We start from the raw sequence: 23339 nt of genomic DNA on the forward strand, positions 1-23339 counted from the left end.
ACATGTTATCGTAACGCAATGCATCTGTTTGTAACTGATCTCCTGTTAAGGTGAAGTATATATTGCTAGGAAATTGTTTAAGTACCAAGGTAAATTTCAGCTTCATATGAAAGGGTCGCTCTAATCTATCTTGCCAGTTTTATTTAAATACATCAACAAAAGTATCGTATCACTCGTTGGTTTCGAAATTCATGGCGCAGAAAACAAAATTTGGCTGTGACATATGTATGTATTTGCAACGTTCCAGATCATCAATATATATATATATATTTGTGTAACGACAAAGTCTCTGTTTCACAGCGCTCCTGGGCAACGTCAAAACGTGGTGGAACGTCCCCTTGTCAGGATGTAGGTTTGAATCCACAGTGGCATATCATCGATAAGATCATCAAGTCAGCACTCGTCCAAATTGTGCCCCTCTTACATGGCGACTTTGCACAAGTCGCGCAGTGTACGAGTTCGTCCAAGAACAGCACGGATGCTCGACTGAGCTCATGTTCGCTTCATGAACAGGCTACTCCATTCTGGGGGTCCTACCACGCTGAAGGAAAGTGTTCATAACAACGGCACGATGTGCATCGCAGTTATCATCCAAAAAGATGAAATAGTCACCGAAGTGTTGGCGATATGGTCCCTCTTTTGATTGCCGAATCTTCTTCCTCTATCGCACAGCAGTGAGATTCACCTGAAGAACTAAGAGAGGTGTATGGTGGCCCCATGTAACGCCATCACAGAACATCAATCTATCACCACCAGGCTGTTGTAAATGCTAGGACAGTGTTGGGGGCGTTCAGTATTACCGAACTGTCTCCAATCACGTTGTCTGCACCTATCAGGATAGAAATATATCACTTTCATCCGAAAACAACGGCCGACGCCAATCCTGGGGCGTCAATTCACCATAAATTCTTGCCCATTTCTAACGGAGTGCGTGGTGTTGTGGCGTACGATGTGGGTACTCGCCGTGGCCGTCGGGAATGGAGATTCAGATCATGCAATCTCTTCCCAACATTTCGATGCAATAGGCTATATGACGCCCTGTAGCCTCTTCGAACGCTGAATTCAGTTCTGAAGGACACAGTCCGAGGTTCCTTCGGCTCAAGTCTTAGCTATCGATCATGCTGCGCATTTGTCGAGCATGGAAGGTCTGTGAGGTGTAAGTCCTCAGTAGTACCTGTCAACTGGAAACGACTCTATGAACACAACACACCACGTCACCTTGCCTCTAGCGCACACGGCGAGAAGCAAATGACACGTACCCGATCATTGGTCCCGACAGCCATTCGTGGTAAGACAGACGTTCACTCTATTGTACTACAGAGACGTTTCTGTGCGTCCCTGCTGCAGCTTCAGTTTCATCTGAGATACTGAAGTCCGTTCGAATACGGCGTTCTGTCCGTAGGTGGCGCTCATGGTTATTGTGTGTATCTTTACAAACAAGGTTAGGAGTGACCTTCCGATTGACACGGGAACAGTCACAATAGCACCCCATCTGCACGACATATCGGGGTGATGAAAAACTCTCATGATGTGTGTATTTAACACTAAATAAGCGATGAAAGTTATTTTCATAATCCAAAAGCGTTGAGCTCCTATAGTTACACATGCTAGTCAAAACGAGGAAGCAACGTATAAAAAATTACGCAGATCAATAAGGTTTATCTCTACAAAATAGGAAAGTAGTATGATTACTGAAGAAGAAATTGCTGAAGAAATGTCAGGCATCGCGCCATCTGAAGACGAGAGCTTCAAGGTACGGCTGAGGTCATCGCTCTCGGATGGAGTAGTAGAAGATCAAGCGGAGGCTGCCCAGGAATGAGAGGCATATTCTATGAATCGAAACTCTTTTGTTTCTTTCTATTTCGTGCGTTATTAATACACAAAATTGGTAGTTTTAAGAATTTTCAACTCGTTGAAGTTTTAATGTAGTCAAAACTTCGTTAAAATATTAGAAAATCGAATAAACTTTATAATATGTACCTGCAAAATTTAATATTGTGAAAACGCAATCTGTCTGTCACTAGGTGGTAAATAATTTAGAAATGGAAGCAGCTGATCAACGAAGGGATCGCGCTGTCGAAACCAGAAGCCTGTGGATTCCAATTAATTACTGCTGGCCCTTATTCCAACTGCACATTAAGTTTGGATTCCTCCTACACGTTGGTCAGCAGGCCTGAAGATGATGTAAAGGAACCGCGAAATTGGTTGCCTAAATAAATTACGTTTAAAATACAGACGGCTGAAGTAGTTCTTAATTTTACGTTGTATACTGAACAGCCGAAGTCCCTCAAACATCTTGTACGAAGATAGTCACTGCACTTCCAGTGCAGCAATATCAGTCAAAGCTGGAGAATACGTTAATAGAAGGGAGTGGCTCTTAGAAATAGGGGACGGAACTGTTTATATGCTGTTGAATATTTTGAGATTGTTCCAGTAAAAATACATTTAAAACCATTATCTAAGTAAAAAACCTTTACTAATGTAACTTTTCTTTTTTTTTTCCTTTTTTTTGTTTTTTAAGTGGAAAATAATTTTTTCCAGTCCCACACAGCTCCCTAACCCCATACAGGTAGTTGCGAAAATCTGTACCACATCTTTAATAGCTACGGCAATACTTGTAAAATTTTAAACAGAAAACGCGATCGCATACGATTAACAATAAGTGATGTATGAATGACTAAGTCACCAACAATTTTTATTGCTCTACAAACGATGTGAGCTGTTGAGTTATTTTTCTCAACAGCAGCTACTCTCTGCATTACTTTCTCTTATCTGTTGCGTGATTCCCACGTTTATCATTTTAAATATTATAAGTATTGTTATAGCTATCAAAAATTCAAAAGCACAGATTTTCAGAACTATCTGTATGCGGTTATGAGTGTGTACGGGCCTAGGAGAAATTATTTTATTCTGGTTAGTCCGTTTTAAAAATGTGTTACATTGAAAAGGTTTTTATTCTTTTTAGTCCTGTGTGTGTGAAATTTTTCTGTGGCTGTCAGATATTTTGATGAGACGACAAAAGACAAGTGGTAAATTTCTGGGTTATCTCAGTTTTCTTTAACGTGAGTGAATGAACATAATGCTTCCTCCTACGATCTCCCGAAAAGATCACGAAGGTAAAAATTAGAGCGATTCACACAGAGGCCTATTGGCAATCGTTCTTACCGAGAAACATACCCGACGCAACAGGAAAAGAGGGAAATGGCAGGGAGTTGGTGGTTGATGCTTCGAGTCACATCGTTGCTATAGATAGTTTGCGAAAACCAGTTCATGATGGACACTGCCGGCCGGTGTGGCCGTGCGGTTAAAGGCGCTTCAGTCTGGAACCGCGTGACCGCTACGGTCGCAGGTTCGAATCCTGCCTCGGGCATGGATGTGTGTGATGTCCTTAGGTTAGTTAGGTTTAATTAGTTCTAAGTTCTAGGCGACTGATGGCCTCAGAAGATGAGTCGCATAGTGCTCAGAGCCATTTGAACCACTTTTGATGAACACTGAAGAATCGTTTATGCGGTTGAAGTCACCCTCGACAGCATCAGTTAAGGGCTGAAAACGGTCCACTGAAGCACCGAAGCTGATAGTCATATAATAAATAACATCGTAAGAACGGCTGTAGGTGTTCCAGTTTATTATGTACAGAAACAGCAGTGGTACACAAAGTATACTTCGCCACACATCAGACAAGAAAGAGAGTTAATATTGCATTGTCATCCCATCCTGAGTTGTGAACTGAAAGGAACCAGTCTACCTGACGTCTAAAAGGGCGTGATCATTGGATTTAGGGTCAAGGGTGAAAGCATTTCCGAAATGGCTAAGACTGCAAACTGTTCGCACGTCGCCGTTATTACAGTATATCGTGCATGGCAAATGGCGCAATCCAAAACAGTTGCCGAGATAGCTGTTATGCACCATGGGCCATAGATTGCAGGGTTTAACGCCGGCAGCGGAGACGTGCACGAACTAACAGACATGAAACCGTTCAGCAGCAGAGCGCTTAGATGAACCAAGGGGCTACCCACATTATCTCCCCAGACCATTCAGCGGACGTTGCTAAGTACGGGCCTCCACAGCAGGCGTCAGGTTCGCGTTGACTAGTTGACTGCTGTACATCGGTGACGGAGGCTGGAATCTGCACGGCAATAGCGCAAACGGACGTCCAATGAGTGGCGACAGGCGGCTTTTTCATATGAATCACGTTTTGTGCTCCTTCGTACAGATGGCCACTGGTGTGTACGGCGTGGAGAGAGTCCAGCCGGAGGAGGGAGCCTTATGGTCTTGGAAGTGTATTCGTGGAATTCTCCGGCTGATCTAGTCATTCAAGAAGACACAGTGGATCAACACAAGTATGCCTCTATTCTTGGCGACCATGTTCACTCCTATTTTTGCTCGGCATGACGGCATCTACCAGCAGGACAATGCAACGTGTCACACTGCTCGCAGTCTAAATGCGTGACACGGAGAGCACCAGGATGAGTTTAGCGTACTCCCTAGATTTAGACCCAATCGAGAAAGTCTAAGTCCACCTAGAGCGGACTGTTCGGGCCCTGACTCCGCATCCTAGAAACCTAGCGCAGTTGCCCGCGTGACTGGAGTTGGCGTGGGTCCACATCTCTCTCGGTACCTTACAGAACCTCACTGACTCGCCTTCTGCACGTCTCACCCTGAAAAAGGTCATTATTCAGGCTTTTGACAAGTGGCCACATTGATGTGGCTGTACAGTGTAATAACGTTTAAAAATCTGCAGATTATCCACTAATATAAAGATGTCCTATTTTCATCCAAATGTGCTTCCTGTAGTAACCTGTTTCCTTGCTTCTCATTGAACTTTCTATCTGACCATATTCGGAAGACCTCAGAGGTTCATGAAGTTGTGACACCTTCAACAGTTCGATCCCATGAGGCGGTAGACTCCTGTAAAACGTTATACGAGGGCTATTCGGAAAGTAAGGAACGATAGGTCGCGGAATGGAAACCACAGTGAAAATCAAAACTGTTTTATTTGTAACGGTTAGCTACACCTTCCAGCTACTTCTCAACACAGTCGCCGTTCAGAGTTAGACATCTGTCGTAGCATTGTACTAACTTTTCAGTTCTCTCATTACAGAAGGCAGCCGCCAATTTTCTACTCTGGACTGCTGCTTGTTGTCTGTGCAAAATATTGTCTTCATAGCCAACGGTTCATTTGAGCAGAGATAAATCTCAGGGGTAGCCAGTTACAGGCTGTATTGTTGGTGATCAAACACTTCCCATCGAAAACGCTGCAGGAGCATCTTCATTGCCCTTGCAGAGTGTGGTCGAGAATTGTCGTGTAGAACGAACCACATGACAGTTATGTTATGTGGATTGCATAGCTTCAGGCGAAATCTTTCGCCAGGCCCTCATACTTGGCGGGAGACGCTAATTTCTAGCCATCTTTACGTTCACACTGTAAGCTCAGAACTGAAAAGAGCGACATGATGCGATCGATGGGCGTACTAGACACAGTGCCCAACGCTTCTGTGCAAAGCTTCATCAGATATTCACTGTATTTTCCATTTGGCTACCGATCGTTCCTTACTTTCCGAATGACCCTTGTATGTACCAGGAAGGATGAATGCATGGATGTTTTTCTGACTTTTTCTATGGACGGACATACACATATTATGTAAGACACTACACCAACGGCTTACAGACCTATGTGCAGGAGGGAAGACGAGGAGTGGTATTTCTCATTGACGAAACAGGACACACCACATTTAATATATCCCACAAAAGTAGAAATGTCTTTTAAATTCAGTTAGCACAGGGTCATCAGTATCCTACTTTGAGTCGCTTGGAGTGAGAAATCGGTTGATAAATTCAGTCCAACTTGTGGCACAGTGGCTGGTGTCGCGATCTGTCGCTTTTTTGCATTTAGTGTTCGAAGCCCGATTATTGCTGTTATTTTACTTTTTTATTTTGCTACTCATGTTCATAGAAGATGACTGTACGAATGTATCTTACAAAGTTAGGGGATACAAGAGAGTTACAATAATTGTAAAATTAGAATGGGTTTCACAATAAGTGTCAAACACTTACACAATACATGTATGTATGATATTTTCAGGGGTTACAGTCTTTTTAAATTCTGATTCTGGTATATCTGTTGTTGATTCTTACAATATATTCATATGTTTATTCCTTAGGAAGGTTTCATGCATTACCTTGGATTATATCCACCATAAAACCATTCGAAAGATAGAAATTCAGAAGACCAAGAGTATCGCGCCAAGGCAGGTTTCCCGCCACAACATTTCTTTGTAGTCGTATAAATCTCGCTAGGGAAAGAAACATCGTAAACATTATTGAAGATTTCACACGTTGGCAATAGTTTCGCGGGAAACCATGCATAACGCATTACTTCTGTCACTTGCAGCTGATTTAGAATCAAGATACACAACAAGAATTTTACCGAAAACGAATGCAAATAATTGTTTCATTCATTTTTTAAAAAATTCATTCACCAGATATACTGTTAACAGAACAGTAAAGCACTCCGTCATCAGGCCACATGTGGCCCACAGGGACCATCCGACCGCCGTGTCATCCTCAGATGAGGATGCAGATAGGGGGGCCGCGTGGTCAGCGCACTACTCTTCCGGTGGTTATGACGGTTTTCTTTGACCGAGCCGCTAATACTCGGTCGAGTAGCTCCTCAACTGGCATCACGAGGCTGAGAGCACCCCGAAAAATGGCAACAGCGTATGGCGACCCAGATAGTCACCCATCCAAGTGTCGGCCACGCCCGACAGCGCTTAACTTCCGTGACCTGACGGGAACCCGTGTATCGATTGGGGGGAAGGCCGTTGCCTTAGTAGGACAATAAGGAGAACGTTATTTAAGAATACACTGGGAAACATTCTTGTAGCAATCTTCTACGGACATGTATAGATAAATGAGAAATAAAATAATAATAAAAATGATAATCAGGTTGCAAACACGGGAAGCAAAAGTGTTAGGCTGCAACGGTAGCCTCTGTGACACCGAATTTACTCGCTCAAAGGAACATGAAGTATCTCGAAAACGTTGACCGTCGTTTTCTCAGAAACGGTCGAATACCTACAGATAAGCCGAGACATCTGTTCGTTTATTTTGACACTTCTTCCACTGAGTGAAGTTGCTGGGAAATCAGGTTACGGCACCTGCCGTGTTCTCGTCATTAAACACGGTGGAGATTAGTTTAGTGCGGTGCCTGAAGGACAGGGATTGTCAGATGAACGCAGGGTTATCCAGCAGCTAGTAGTTGCCCACCTGAAGACGACGCAGCCGCTGCCGGAGGGCGGCGCCTTCCAGTACACCTGCACCTTGTCCTTGCGGTAGCTAGAGGTGTGCGTGACGGTGTTGGGGCAGCGGTCACTGAAGCGCGTCAGCGTGTCGCCGTACAGCGAGAAGGTGCCCGCGCCCAGCGGCCCCAGCGAGTGCAGCCGGCCGCGCGGCGGCTGCTCCTCCTCCTCGTCGTCGTCCGTCAGCGACTCCTCGTCCGCCAGCTCCACCGTCAGCACGAAGCCCGTGAACCGGTGCATCTGCGGCGAGCTCTGCAGCACCACTGCACCACAACCGACACCGTAGCAAATCTACACACGGCTGGAGTATGCTCGACAAACCTCTCCCTATAAAATATTGTATACAAGTAGAACAATCTCGATCGCATGAAAGCACTGTAATCCATACGTGGAGACCAGTTTCGACCAGATGGACTCCAGTTACTACGTATCGAGACGATGGCACGGAGCAGGAATTATGAATACCACCCACTGATGTCGACATCTACAGTTTGTCTCCGTGTCATCGTCTCGACACGTCATCACAGGAGTATGCCCGAAGATGACAGACATCGTCTCGAAACTGGTCACCACTTCTGAATAAAAGTACTTTTATGCGATCAAGACTGTTCCGTATAATATTTTATTATTAGTTCGTTGGGATCGCTGCTGTTCCCAATGTGTGTACAAAAATTATCAAAATCTCTCTCCCCTTTTGTCTATCTATATAGGGGAACTCGGGGCGGAACGGGATACTTAATGTTTAACAATTTCTATAAAATAAGAGAACACAAGGAAACACTTCTCAAAGTGAAGAACAAACACCTTGTAGCGTAAACTAATATATCTTATTTTAAAATCACTTAAAACAATACATTTTGCATTTTTTACAATTTTTCAAAGAAAGTCTTGCATATTTCCCGTTCCGCCCTACCCACGGGGCAGAATGGGACAAGGGTGTTTTTTGTTAAATTATTGCATAAACGCTGAATTTGAATTAAGAATATCGTATTAAACTATGACGCAATGTTGTATAACAGGCAATTCTGAATAAGGAATGTGTAATTTAAACAATTAAAATGTCATTCTTCAAAATAAGAAAATATTTTAATGACATTCTGACAAATGTACAATGCTTAATAACCACCAAACCACTAATTACTAGCCCTTTCGACAATAGTCACAAATCAGTATTTCCTCTTCATCTTCACTGTCTATGCCAGTTGAAAGGTGGCTACACTGAGCCACAGCGCCAGACATTGCGCCAAAGAATATTATTCAGCCGCCTCCACTGGCAGTGCTTGCCGAGAAGTCGTAGTGGAGAGTGCTTATTGAGAAGTAGCTGTAGGCAGTGTTTGTTGAGATGTGGTAGTGGAGAGTGCTTATTGAGAAGTAGCTGTAGCCAGTGTTTGTTGAGATGTGGTAGTGGAGAGTGCTTTTTGAGAAGTAGCAGTAGGTAGTGCTTATCGAGAAGTCGTGGTGGAGAGTGCTTATTGAGAAGTAGCAGTAGGCAGTGCTTGTTGAGATGTAGCAGTGGTGAGTCGTTGTTGAGAGGTTCCCATGGAGAGTGCTTGTTCAGATGTTGTCATATTGTTTTGATGGGCTAGACACCAGATATTGTTGGATTGGGGATGCTGTAATGATCAGAGTGTGCTTTTCGTCAATATATATGAAGGTAAAAAAATTCCTTTTTTTTGTATTATTTCAATGTCTTAAACAATAATGCCTCTTGGTCACAGGTTCAGTCAACAAAGCATCTGGCTCGTGTTCTTGTATTAGACTGTAATTCGGGTTTCTATGTGCAATTACGGTATTTCAGTTTTATTTAATTAATTCAGTGTAAATGGTATTTAAAATATCTTGTCTTATTGAGGAAGAACCGTGCCAGATGTGTACGTTGAATCACACTTCCACACACAGAACAGTTACATTTGTGTTTTGTTGTTTCGTAGGTTTTATAGTTGCTGGGGACTTAATTAATTAATTGTGTTAACGGAAATTTCCTTTCATTCTTTGTTGTTGTTCTATGCAGTCAGATTGCGTACTATTACTAGTCAGGGCCAACCGGTTACGAGACTGTGTAGCCGGACAGTCAGCGACTAAAATTAAAAAATTATTTGCATTCTAATTAATTAAGCCCCCATGCACCAGGCGACCTTGCCAGGATCGTCCCTTGGAATTCTTCTGATAGTAAAAATAGCAGACAGTAGTATTGTTGTAGTAATTTGTAGTTTAGTAATTGTAGTCAATATTGCATGTGTAGATTTGGTAATGAACATCTGTAGTTGTCTTGTCTTTCTTCTAATGGTATTTTTGCAGAATTTAATTCTTGATGTCTTGTACACGGGTTTGACAATTTTGTGCAATTATGAAGATTTCAATTGTTCGTTAATCGTGTTTGTCGGGAAGCATTTCGTGTGAATGGTATTGTTGGAGATAAAGTCTCATTGTGTGTAATTTTCGTATAGTGACGAGTTTTGTATGATTTGTAAATGATTATGCGATCGATGAAAAAGGCAAAAATGATGAATAGAGAGAATGACGAAATTGTTACCATGGCGAACTCGCCAACACAGTAGAACAGGATGATGAATAATGAAGTTGAAAACAATTTAATAAGCAGGGAAAATAGTCCAGAACCAGTTCAAAATTTTTCAGAATCAAAACATTTTCAGAATACGAGATTAACGACAGAAGATTTTGGAATAGTATCGAACAAAGATAGCTTTACAGCTATGACGAAAGAAGCTGGTTTTGCGGGAAATGTTAGGGGTGAAAAGAATTTCGAACCAGTTAATATGGAGCAGTTAATGAGTGCAATATTAAATTTGGGATCTGAATTAAGAACAATGGAAACACAGTTCAGATCTGAATTAAAAGCAGTGGGATCACGAATAGGAACAATTAAAACGAAGATGGAAACAATGGAAACACAGTTAGGTTCACGATTAGGGACATGTTTCAAAAACATGAAAGATGAATCAAACAAAGAAATTAGAGAAGAAGTACAACCGATTTTGAATGCTCACAATAATAGTTTAATTTCAATAGAAATTAGACAAGAGGAACAGGACAGAGAACAGGAAGAAAGAGATCGCGTGATAGTACAAAAATTTTCAGAGTTAAATTTACAACGTGCACACGATAAGGAAGAAATATTTGAAAGAATCGAGGAATCCGTACCAAATGACAGAATAAATAACCTAACACAACAGTATGAACAGTTAACTACTAAATGTGTCAATACTGAAACCTGAGTCGCGACACTTACGGAAGACGTAAATAAACAGAAAGAAAAAAATAGGTGACTTATCGGAGAGAGTTGAGGAGATTTCAGATAAACTGACAAGTCTTAGTTTAAATGGGGACAGAGATTCGGATGATACAGCTCCATTGCCATTTGCAGAAACAGAAGAGTACCAGAACATAAATAAACATGTTGAAAATCAGGGAAAATTTAATGAACGCGTTAAAAGGGAATTTGAGGCGTTACGAAAGCAAGTCAAACATATTGAAAGTGAAATCGTAGGAAAAGACAGTAGAAGAAATTCAGAATCACAGATAGCAGAGGGGTTTGAAGAAAGTAGTTTATTTCATTTACGAGATGCAACAAGAGAGCGCCAGGCGCGCGAACTTGACAATAATCGACATTGGGACTGGGACAGATGCGGTACGTCTTTGTCGCCACGAAACGAAAACTTTGATTATAAACACTTTTTAACTGTTCGGAAATTTAAGATCTTTCGCAATTCTAAGAATGACATGCATCCATGTTCATGGTTAGATCAATTTATGTACGCACTTCCACCAAATTGGCCACTAAGTCACAAACTGGAATTTATGTGCGGCTATTAAGGTCCTCAGGGGATTCACTACACTAAGTGAATATGTGCCGTAGCGTGCACAGGGCCCCGAGCTGTAGTAGTGCTATTTCCCTTTTAGTTTTCTGCACTGCTGCCTACTCTTTTACTATTCTTTGTATCTATCAAAACAATTCTTTAACTATCAATCTATCTAGAGAGTCGGTAAAGAATAACCGGATATGATTATTTTACCCAAAAGTGATTTCGGAAATTACCGTTTGGACTTACTGTATCTTCTGCAGCATTCATTCATAGTTTAAACGAAATTTTACCTGTTTATCTTCGTGCCAATATTACTTCATATGTTGACGATATTCTTATTGCTAAACGTTCTTGGAGTGAGCATAACAAAATTTTGCATTCATTATTACGTATTTTTGCAAGAGTTGGCATTACAGTGAACCTGGAAAAATCTGAATTTGGTCGTTCTCAGGCGAAATTTCTGTCCTCAGGGGATTCACTATACTAAGTGAATATGTGCCGCAGCGTGCACAGGGCCCCGAGCTGTAGTGGTGCTATTTCCCTTTTAGTTTTCTGCACTGCTGCCTACTCTTTTACTATTCTTTGCATCTATCAAAACAACTCTACGACTATCAATCTATCTAGAGAGTCGGTAAAGAATAACCAGACATGACTATTTTACCCAAAAGTGATTTCGGAAATTACCGTTTGGACTTACTGTATCTTCTGCAGCATTCATTCGTAGTTTAAACGAAATTTTTACCTGTTTATCTTTGTGACAATATTACTTCATATGTTGACGATATTCTTATTGCTAAACGTTCTTGGAGTGAACATAACAAAATTTTGGATTCATTATTACGTATTTTTGAAAGAGTTGGCATTACAGTGAACTTGGAAAAATCTGAATTTGGTCGTTCTCAGGTGAAATTTCTTGGTCATATTATTTCTACAGAAGGTATTCTTCCTGATCCAGAGAAACTAGATGCTATTCGTAATTATGCTGTTCCTACTACAAAACGTGATGTTCGTAGTTTCCTTGGTGTCTGTAATTTTCTTAGACGCTTTGTTAGATTGGACAATTTGGCCATACCTCGTTTTTGCGAACTATCAGGAAAGTTCTTTTTAAACGAAAATCGGTTAACAACTCTTTTTGGTTAGTTTGAATTCCTGACGAGTGGGTTAATAAATTGATTTAGTACACACATTTCAGTTATGCACACTTTGGTCCCAGAAAATTGCTACTTCAGTAATATGGAAAAACGTATTCGATCTGTTCTTGCCAAATGCAAATTATGTCAAAAGGCGAAGCCGCCAACTATTTCTCACAGAGCACCGTTGTTTCCTATCATTCCAGCGAAATTGAAGGAGATGGCTGCAGTCGATTTGTTTGGTCCAGTGGTTCGTTCTACTAATGGTTTTGCGTACATTTTGGTAGCAGTGGAATTGACGTCAAAATATGTATGTTTTACACCTTTACGCAAAGCAACAGCTCATTCAGTGTCTAATGCTTTCATCAAACATTTTCTTACAGAAGTAGATCATGTTGATAAGGTTATATCAGATAATGGATCGCAGTTTCGCTCTAGAATTTGGCTTCGTACTCTACGGCGTCGTAAGATTAAACCAATATTCATTTCACTTTTTCACCCTCAATCTAACGCTTCAGAGAGATGGATGAAGGAAATCAATAAATTGTGTCGACTTAATTGTCATCAGAATCACAGAACGTGGGATCAGTATCTTCATATTTTTCAATACATTCTGAATGAACTCCCTAATGACTCAACTTCTTTACAGCCTATGTTGATATTAAAATATAAAGCACCGACAAATCGCATTTCTGAAATCGTTCCTTTTCCGCCTACACGGAAACTGCTGCATTCTGAAGTTGTCAACCTGGCTCTACAAAATATTGCATCTGCGGCTGCTAGAAGAGAGAAATCAGCTGAGCGTCCTGGTCGTTAAAAAACCTTGTCAGTTGGTCAAAAGGTGTTAATTAAGTCTCATCGTTTGTCTCACAAAGGAAAGGGGCTGTGTCGCAAATTTTTTCTGCTTTATAACGGTCCATATAGGATTCGCAAAATTATTCATGATAACACTGTTGAAGTAGAAACTCTTAAATCTCGGCGTTCTAAGGGAATACATCACATATCGAACGTTAAAATTTTTGTGGAATGACATACTTTTGAGAGACTAACAGTTACATGTAAACACGCAGAGAGTACAAGGATACCGCGCCGTGTTCCGGCGGCGGAACATACTCAAAGCAACAGTCAAGTCTGCGCGCCGCACAAGGCAGTCGTTGACCGCAAACAATCACTTCCTACGTCACGCGTAGCTCAGTGTGCTCAGTGCGAATGCACTGACAGCCGTAAACAAATACACAGTTTAATTTCTCTGATTAAATTCAGCATAAAGCTGTAGTGACTTGATAAATTATGTTATTAACGTTCAGTATTTTTCAGGATACGGTTGTCTAAAATATTAAAAACCTTCAGGTAAATTCTGTGTGTGTTCGACGTTAAGAGGACTTGCCATCGAGAAAATTTCAGGAAGAATGTCATTTCGAAGAAGAAAGTGATAAACTAAAAAGGTAACTATTAATTGAGTTGATTTTTCAGGAAACATATTTCCACTTAGGTACGTACTTTAGACGTAGTATGCTGCTCGCGATTACGTGATTCATACTTTGTGCTAAATTTCATGTTCTATGAATTTACTTGTGAAGTGACGTGCTTGCGTACATTAACTGATTTTGACAATGATTGATTAATGAACAGGGTTGTTACTTATGTATATTATGCATCGCTTGGCTGCACTGCTTTTTCACTGACGTCATATTTTTTTTTATTATGTGCCTGCTGTGCTTATTTATTTAAATTATAATTGTCACATGATTAATTGTGCTGATATGGTTACGTATGTAGGCGATACTTTGTGATTTATCTGCTTGCGCCTTCATGTTTACTTATTAAGATTACATATGAACATTTATTTGCTTATGCTGATATGATGCTAATGACCTGTTTATTATGTAAGATACATATTTGCTGCTTTGCGTATGTATTGCATATTTATACATTTCTGTTTGTTGTCATAACTACTCTTTAATTTGGTATATAGAAATGCTGATATACGGTGTACGAACATGGAGTTTGGGTCACACCAATGTATTAATTACAGATTGTTTGCTTGGCAGAGCCTCGTTGTAAGGTTTGTGCTGCATCCAATTGTTGACATTCTGTTCTCTACTGGTATATTTACTCGCTGTTGCATGTTTTGCTTACGCTCAGTGCCTTATATTTTAAGATAAGAAAATGAACTGCTATAATTCTACGAACGACATTGGTACAAGAAACTTCATTGAAGTCACATGAGCTGGAGGTTTTATGGAAGCTGTATAAATTTATGTTACTAGGAAGGAGGCTAACGACATGACACACCAACACTAGGTTTAGACCATTGACAGTTATTACACTGCATTCTTCGTGAGCAATTGAAATAGCAAGTGACACTTGACACAAGAAATACTCCACATGTTTGCTTCTGTTTTGCCATGATTCTTGAAGTGGTGTACACACTGTGAAATATTACGATTTATTCACTCAAAGTCTTATATGATCTTTCATACTACGTACTTGCACCTACTTACTGAAAATTACTCAAACTGAAGGCTGTTAGAGGTCATGTATGCATTTCTTTTATTTTATGATGGACAAGGTAACCAAAATGTATTTTATAATTCGTAATGAGTAGAAGATTTGGCTCAGGAGGACTACACAGAGGTTGTGTGTGGATATTGTGCCTTCGGATTGCATGGGATGATAAATTGAAGTCTGCACTAGGATTTTGTCTGTACTTGTTCGAGGAGACTGACTAGAGGAAAGAGTTGTTATGGAAGTGAAATGATATTGGTAATAAGGTTTATATGTATCGACGTATTGTAGAGGTATTATTGAGGTATTGAGACTGTGTGAAGTTGGTGATTATTGGAGTTTTGGTGGACAAGAGGTAAGGTAAATGATCTTGATGATAAGGTTTATATGTATCGACTTAAGAGGTATTATTGAAGTATTAAGTTTATGTGATGCTGATGATTATCGGAGTTTTGGTGGATAAGAGGTGAAGTAAGTGAGGAGCATTTTTTTTTTTTGTTGGTCTATATGGAACAAGGAGGATGAAGATAGCAGACTAGAACACTCAAGTGGAAGAAAGATTGTCTACACACACACTTTGTTAAACCAATAAGCAGTATATATTTTTTTTGGAGAGAGGAAGCATTTGCATATCTTGACACACTGACAGTTGTTCAGAAACCGTACATTTGATTTGGCTTGGCAAACATTGGTCTTGACATGATGACTACGACATTGACTAACTATTATTGACTGTTATACACTGCTGCCAGTACTACTTGATACACATGTTGAACATCAAATTTTGACAGAATTGCATTTACACAGTTAACATTATTCAATTGCACAGTAGTACTTAATGTGGATGAAAGATGAGTGAGTGTGTTTTGTGTGTTTTCCTTTCCTAATCCCAAATAATTGGTACCGATCTATCTCCTAAATATTATTTTACTTGTTTGTTGTGGCTTGCACTGACACCCATAAATATTATAGGTTTACTGATATTTGTGTATTTGTAATATTTGATATGACAATTATCTGATCATTTGTGTGTTTATTATAATTTGTATGTTTAGTGTAAGAGCATTGATAATTATTTTGTAAAAGCAATTGTGTGTGCATTCAAACTGTTGTTCGTGCTTGCACCTATCATCATTCATTGGTGCCACTTGGAGATGTTTAATTTCTGCTGAGAAACTCTGATGAACTGTCTAATTAGTGATAGTGAATATTATGGACTGTTACCCGCACCAGTTCAACATTGCTGGGTGCCACTGATGGAACTGTTTCTACTGACATAATGTCACTTGTTGGTGTCTGCACCTGTTGACCATTGCTGGGTGCAATTGATGGAACTGCTTCTACTGAAATGGTGTCATTTGTTGCTGTCTGCACCTGTTCAACATTACTGGGTGCCACTGATGGAACTGCTTCTACTGACATAATGTCACTTGTTGGTGTCTGCACCTGTTCAACATTGCTGGGTGCCACTGATGGAACTGCTTCTATTGAAATGATGTCACTTGTTGGTGTCTGCACCTGCTCAACATTGCTGGGTGCCACTGATGGAACTGCTTCTACTGAAATGGTGTCACTTGTTGCTGTAGCACCTGTTCAACATTGCTGGGTGCAACTGATGGAACTGCTTCTTCTGAATGATGTAACTTGTTGGTGTCTCCACCTGTTGACCATTGCTGGGTGCTACTGCTGGAACTGTCAACTACTTGTTTATTGAACTATGGAAAGCATTTTACGTGAATATTTGTATAAACTGACAGCTTATTCTGTGCAAGATGTGTGATTGCATCTTACACATTTTCTAAATACTCGCTCAGATTTCCTCTTGTTATTCAAGATTCTACTCTGAATCAGCTCTTCACATCATATTACATAAGTGCTTCTAAATACATCTACTCACTGTGTACGGTACACAACACAATAAGTATGCGCTGATCAGACAGAACATTATGGCCACTGATCTACTATCGATATAAACCTGTCCATGAGACAGCAGTGTCACCTGGCGAGGAATGACTGCTACTCAGACATCTACATCTACATGACTACTCTGCAATTCACATTTAAGTGCTTGGCAGAGGGTTCATCGAACCACAATCATACTATCTCTGTACCATTCCACTCCCGAACAGCGCGCGGGAAAAACGAACACCTAAACCTTTCTGTTCGAGCTCTGATTTCTCTTATTTTATTTTGATGATCATTCCTACCTATGTAGGTTGGGCTCAACAAAATATTTTCGCATTCTGAAGAGAAAGTTGGTGACTGAAATTTCGTAAGTAGATCTCGCCGCGACGAAAAACGTCTTTGCTGTAATGACTTCCATCCCAATTCGCGTATCATATTTGCCACACTCTCTCCCCTATTACGTGATAATACAAAACGAGCTGCCCTTTTTTGCACCCTTTCGATGTCCTCCGTCAATCCCACCTGGTAAGGATCCCACACCGCGCAGCAATATTCTAACAGAGGACGAACGAGTGTAGTGTAAGCTGTCTCTTTCGTGGACTTGTTGCATCTTCTAAGTGTCCTGCCAATGAAACGCAACCTTTGGCTCGCCTTCCCCACAATATTATCTATGTGGTCTTTCCAACTGAAGTTGTTCGTAATTTTAACACCCAGCTACTTTAGTTGAATTGACAGCCTTGAGAATTGTACTATTTATCGAGTAATCGAATTCCAACGGATTTCTTTTGGAACTTATGTGGATCACCTCACACTTTTCGTTATTTAGCGTCAACTGCCACCTGCCAATCCATACAGCAATCTTTTCTAAATCGCTTTGCAACTGATACTGGTCTTCGGATGACCTTACTAGAAGGTAAATTACAGCATCATCTGCGAACAACCTAAGAGAACTGCTCAGATTGTCACCCAGGTCATTTATATAGATCAGGAACAGCAGAGGTCCCAGGACGCTTCCCTGGGGAACACCTGATATCACTTCAGTTTTACTCGATGATTTTCAGTCTATTACTACAATCTGCGACCTTCCTGACAGGAAATCACGAATCCAGTCGCACAACTGAGACGATACCCCATAGGCCCGCAGCTTGATTAGAAGTCGCTTGTGAGGAACGGTGTCAAAAGCTTTCCGGAAATCTACGGTGCATGTAGTATTAGTGAACGTGCTGTCATTGTGTAGAATGGGAAATGTGCGTGATCAATCTGAGTTTGACCGCGGGCATAGTGTGATAGCCTGGAGGCTCGGCACGAGCATTTCAGAAACTGCGCGACTTCTTGGGTGTTCGTGGAGTGCAGTGGTGAGTATCTGCAACACGTAGTGAAACCAAGGTGAAACCACGTCCAGACCGTTCATTACAGCTGTCGGACGTCGTAGGCTGGGCAGACTGGTAAAACAAGACAGCGGCGGACTGTGGTAGAACTAACATCAGGCTCTGATGCTGGTCAGAGTACAAATGTGTCTGAACTCACAGTGCACCGAACGCCCTAACGATGTGCCAATGTTAACACCACGACATCGGAAACTACGACTGAAATGGGCACGTGACCATTGGCACTGGACGTTGACGCAGTGGCAGAGTGTTTCATGGTCTGACGAATACTGATACCTTCTGCATCAAGCCGATGGCAGGGCGTAAATCCGTCGTCTTCCAGGGGAACAGCTCCTTCACACATGTACTGCATGGAGGAGACAATCTGGTGGCGGCTCCGTTGTGTTCTGGGAACATTCACATGGGCACCCACGAGTCCAGTGGAGCTCGTGCAAGTCACCAAGGTGCCAAGCACGAGCTCCACTGGACCCATGGAATCCCACTTGAATGTTCCCAGAGCATACACTGGTTGCAGACCACGTATTCCCCTTCATGACGATCATGTTTCCTGACGGAAGCGGCATTTTTCAATAAGATAATGCGCCAAGTCACAAGGCCAGAAGGTGATTTAGTGATTCGAGGAACACAGTGGCGAGTCCCAATTGATGCGCTGGTCCACACCTCGCCAGGTCTGCATCCGATCGAACACATCTGGGATGCGAATGAACGTGACGTCAGAGCTCATGGCCTCCCTTTCAAGAATTTACGGGAATTAAGTGACTTGTGTGTGCAGATAAAGTGCAAAGTCCCTCCAGCGACCGGCAAAGACTTCATTGCTTCCATGCTACATTGGTTCGCCACTGATACCGTGCCGAAGGTGGGCATAACGGCTATTAGGTGGATGGTCATAATGTCCTGTCTCATCATCGTATTAAAGAAGTGCAAGTGTTCGTGAGTTCTCCGATAGGCATAGATCAGGCCCATAAAGTAGATAATATCAGACTCCTTCTGTTGAGGAATGAAGAGTATGAACCTTTCAACACGTCCCTGGAACACCACCTCTGAAGCTGCTTCGCAAGGTGCAGTAAGTAACTGAAGGAGGGTCCACTAAGTACCTGTGTACGACTCCCCAGGCACGTAGCCGTTGGGGTTTCCGCTGACGGAGATGCTGAAGCGGTCGCTGGTGAGGCGCGTGCGAGGCGCCGTGTCCTCGTACGGCAGCCGGCGGCACTCGGTGGCGCTGGACGCCGCTGACGTCACCAGGCACCCCAGAAGCGCAGACAGCACGAGGCAGCTGCGGGCGTGTGCACCGCTCAGGCTGCAACACGAGTGAAAGGCCGAAGCTCAGCCGGGGTACTGAGGCAAGAAATTTTGTTTATGGCAATCGAGGCCAGGAATTGAGCATTTCAGTGCCAGGGATAAAAACGTGGAATGAGCTGATGATTAACGAAATCTTCTCGACCTTCCATCCGTGTGGCTGCGTTTAAATTCCGCGACATTTCCGTAAGTGCAAGTCTCATCATCTTCTAGTGAAGTGGTGAGATCACCCGGGCGTCGCATATACATACCCCGGTAGAGGCTGTTTCCCTGCACCCCTTATCAGAGCGCCCCGTTCGACTCTCAGTGCATGAAATGCAATATGGGATCGAAAAAGAAATGATTGTCAGAAGGACTGACTGAGCAAGTATAAAAATCAAAACGGCCTTCCGTGAAATTAAAAGCAAGGGAGGTAATATTAAGAGGTGATGTGAATTACACTTTTAAATGCAGGAGAGAGTGCGGATGGGTGGAAAGGTTACACTGTAGGAGGTCTCTATGAGGAGGAGGATTTACCTGTGATAGAAGAATAAACAAAGTCGACAGAGAAGAGATAGGGGAACCAGCATTAGAATAAAAATTTAAAAGAGATTTGGAAGACATACTGAGCCGTGGTAAAAAATGCTGTTTTAAACAGCGCGTCGCAGCGCGTAGTGTGAAGCAGTCGCCCTCCGTTTCTGGCGGTGGCGTCGCTGTGGCAATCGCAGCTTTGGTGTCTCCCTCTGGTGGGAACGGGGAAAGCTTGCCTGTCCACGTGCATTTACGGGGCGCTATAAGCTCGCCAGTCGGTCAGTTGGTCAGCGAAAGAGGTAGTGGCTTCGCGGCCGATACGAGAGCAACAGGAGTCAACCTACGACATCGATCTGGCCGGTGCGAGCTGCGACGCCGTGAGGTGGGAGATCGGCGCGCCTTCCTGCGTCCGTTGAAGCGGCTGGCAGCGGACGGTTCGGGAGAGCGTTTTGGGGGTGCTGCGCCAGGTCTTCGCCAGAAACCGCAGTTTATTAGAAGTTAAATGATTGCTGATATGTTGTTGCATTTACTTGTTAAATTCTACTTGTTTTCTTGGTCAGACACTCGTCCCCAGCTTGCTCGTCTGTCTCTCGTCCGCATTTGTTAGGCAGTTAGTGTCTGTCTGTCTGTCTGTCGGTCTGCCGTACGTTAATAGCTGCCTCTGTCATGTTTGTCGGATTCTGTGTTAACGAATTTATTGCTTGAAGTGTAACGGCCGAATTCCTGAAATATGTTTTAATCTTGTCTATCATGTTGAGAGGCGGTATATGTGTAATGTAGAACATGTTTGGCCAACCTTATTTATTTTATGTAAGAATGTATTTCAAGGGTTTTTATTTGAATGGTTATTTTAGTATATAAAGTTGCCACCCTTCCACCGCAAGACTTTTTTTAAAATTAAGTTGCACCTTCGGTGGCAAGTTAATCTTTTCATGTTAGTGTTTTGTACCATTTCCATCCCTTCTACGGGGTGCATAGTTTATGTGCTTGTGTAGTTCTTAAAATTTTTAGTTTAAAGTAATCTGGTGTGTTGCAGATTTGCACCAGTGTAGTCTTTCAGAGGTTGTTGTGAGCGGTCGTGACTAAGGCCGTGTCAAAAGGGAGCAGCAAGGTACTCAGCCCGAAAGCTCATAGAGTCAAAATTTTGTTCTTTCTGCCTCTGAATAAATTATAACTTGATATTTAGAGGGTGCTTTCTGATTATAATTTTAAATCTGTTTAAAAAAAAGGCTTTTAGGATTAAAATTTACATTTCTTGAAAGAAATTTGATTTGTTTTCATCAATTAGCCACTGGCAACTACTTCCACGCTCACATAGTGTGATTAAATGTGTTAATGTTCTTGATGAATCGATAGTAAATAAAGTAAATTCTTAAGAAAAGTTTTGAAAGTAAATTCACAGATCACATACTTAACATTCCATCGGAATTTATAAAATCATTAGGGGAAATGGCAACAAAACGACTATTCTCATTGGCGTATGGTATGTATGTCACAGGCAATAGACCATCAGACTTTCGGAAAAACATCATCTACACAATTCCGAAGATTTGACGTTGCGATTGATCATGGAAGCAACATCGAAGAAAAATCAAGACACGTCGATAGGATTTGACGACCTGGAAAAATCTTTCGATAATTCAAAACAAGATGTTCGAAATTCTGGGGAAAATAGGGGTAAGCATAGGGAAGGGCGGGTGACTTAAAATATACACAAGGACCAAAATGGACCAAAAACGAATTGATCGGATTAAAAGGAGCGTACGACAGAGATGTACACTGAGGTAATACAGGTGATCTGATAGTGATAAGCGCGTATACGGACATCTGTAGTATCGCGTACACGACGTTTAAAATGGCAATGCATAGGCGGATCTGTCACTTTTTTTCTGGCGATACAAGTAAATGGTTTGCGACATGGTTATGGCAACACTTCGGTAATTAGCAGACTTTGAATGCGGAATGGTAGTTGGAACTAAATTCATATGGCGTTCCATTTTAGAAATTGTTAAGCATTACGATATTCCAATATCCACACCATCAAAAATGTGATGCGTATACCAGATCTCAGACTTTACTTCTCACTGAGAGCAACGCAGTGTCCGACAGTCTTCACTTAACGACCGAGAGCAGCGCCTCTCCTGAGGTCGTGACCACAGACGGTTGGAAAACCGTTGCCTGGTCAGAGGTGATGTTAGGCTTCGAATGTTGCGCAGATCTCACGAAGTCATAGACTTACTTGGTCAACGAGGCATTGTGCAAGCTGGTATGGGTCCAGAACGACGTGGGCTATGTTTCCAGGGCATGGACTGGGTTCTGTGGTCCAACTGAACCGAGCATTGACTGGAAACCGTTATGGTCGGCTACCATTCTTGGACTTCACGTTCCCAAACAGAGATCGAATCTTTATGGACGACTATGCACGATTCACTGGCAGCAACTGTTCGCCATTGGTTTGAAGAACGTTCTGGACGTCGTCGTTATTTCGCCGCCTAGGTAGCAGAATTCCTTAACTTCACGTACTCGGTGATCAGTAATCCTTATGCAAATTTTTTATGTTTTGGTTTCTGCTACTTCTCATTACTTCCTTCCTTAGATTTACTCACAAACCGTATTCTTTGCTCATTGGACTGTTCATTCCATTCAGCAGATCCTGTAACTCTTCTTCACTTTCACTGACGACAGCAATGTCATCAGCGAATCTTATCACCGAGATCAATCCAACTTGAATTTTAATTCCTCTCTTGGACATTTCTTTCATTTCCCTCTGCTTCTTCAACGTACAGACGGAACAGTAGGGCCAAAGAATACAGCCCTGTGTTACATCCTTTTTAACCCGAACATTTAGTTATGGGTCTTCCACTCTTATTGTTCCCTCTTGGCTCTTATACTTGTTGTATATTACCCGTCATTCCCTATAGCTTGTCCCTATTTTTCTCAGAATTTAGAACATTTTGCACCATTTGACATTGTTGAACGCTTGTTCCTATGATCTCTTCATGATACCTCCCTCGTTTTTAATTTCAGCGAAGGTTGACTTTTCTATATGCTTACACTTTTCATGCAGCAATTTCACCTTCTTCCCTGCAGTTCCTATTTTTTTCATTTCTATGTGACTTGTATTTCTGTATTCCCCAATTTTCCTGAACATTTTTATGCTTCCTTCACTGATCGACCAAATGAACTGTTTCTTCTGTTACCCGCGGTTTCCTCGCAGTTACCTTTCTTGTACCTAAGTTTTTCATTTCAACTTCTGTGACTGCACTTTTTAGAGATGTCCATTCCTCTTCAACTGAAATACCTACTGATGTTTGGTTTATAGGGCGCTCAACTGCGTAGTTATCAGCACCCGTTGAATGTCCCAATCTTTACTCAGCCCAATCTCTACACGTTCAGGTATAATGATGAAATGATGCGGACAACACAAACACCCAGTCCCCAGTCCCAACGCGGCCGGGAATCGAACCCGAGGCCCCCTGA

General features: G+C 41.9%; 1 protein-coding gene across 1 annotated transcript in view; it reads right to left on the minus strand.

Annotated features, from left to right (window-relative positions):
- Positions 1-23339, minus strand: part of LOC126474109 (spondin-1-like) — a 193773-nt gene that overhangs the window by 115043 nt on the left and 55391 nt on the right. Inside the window, exons 2-3 of the mRNA XM_050101534.1 lie at positions 19148-19350; positions 7267-7561 (exon numbers count right to left, since the gene is read on the minus strand). Coding sequence (XP_049957491.1) covers positions 7267-7561; positions 19148-19350 — 498 coding nt within the window. The remainder of the gene's footprint in view (positions 1-7266; positions 7562-19147; positions 19351-23339) is intronic.

Source organism: Schistocerca serialis, chromosome 4, assembly GCF_023864345.2.
Source record: "Schistocerca serialis cubense isolate TAMUIC-IGC-003099 chromosome 4, iqSchSeri2.2, whole genome shotgun sequence".
In the NCBI taxonomy this organism is placed as follows: domain Eukaryota; kingdom Metazoa; phylum Arthropoda; class Insecta; order Orthoptera; family Acrididae; genus Schistocerca; species Schistocerca serialis.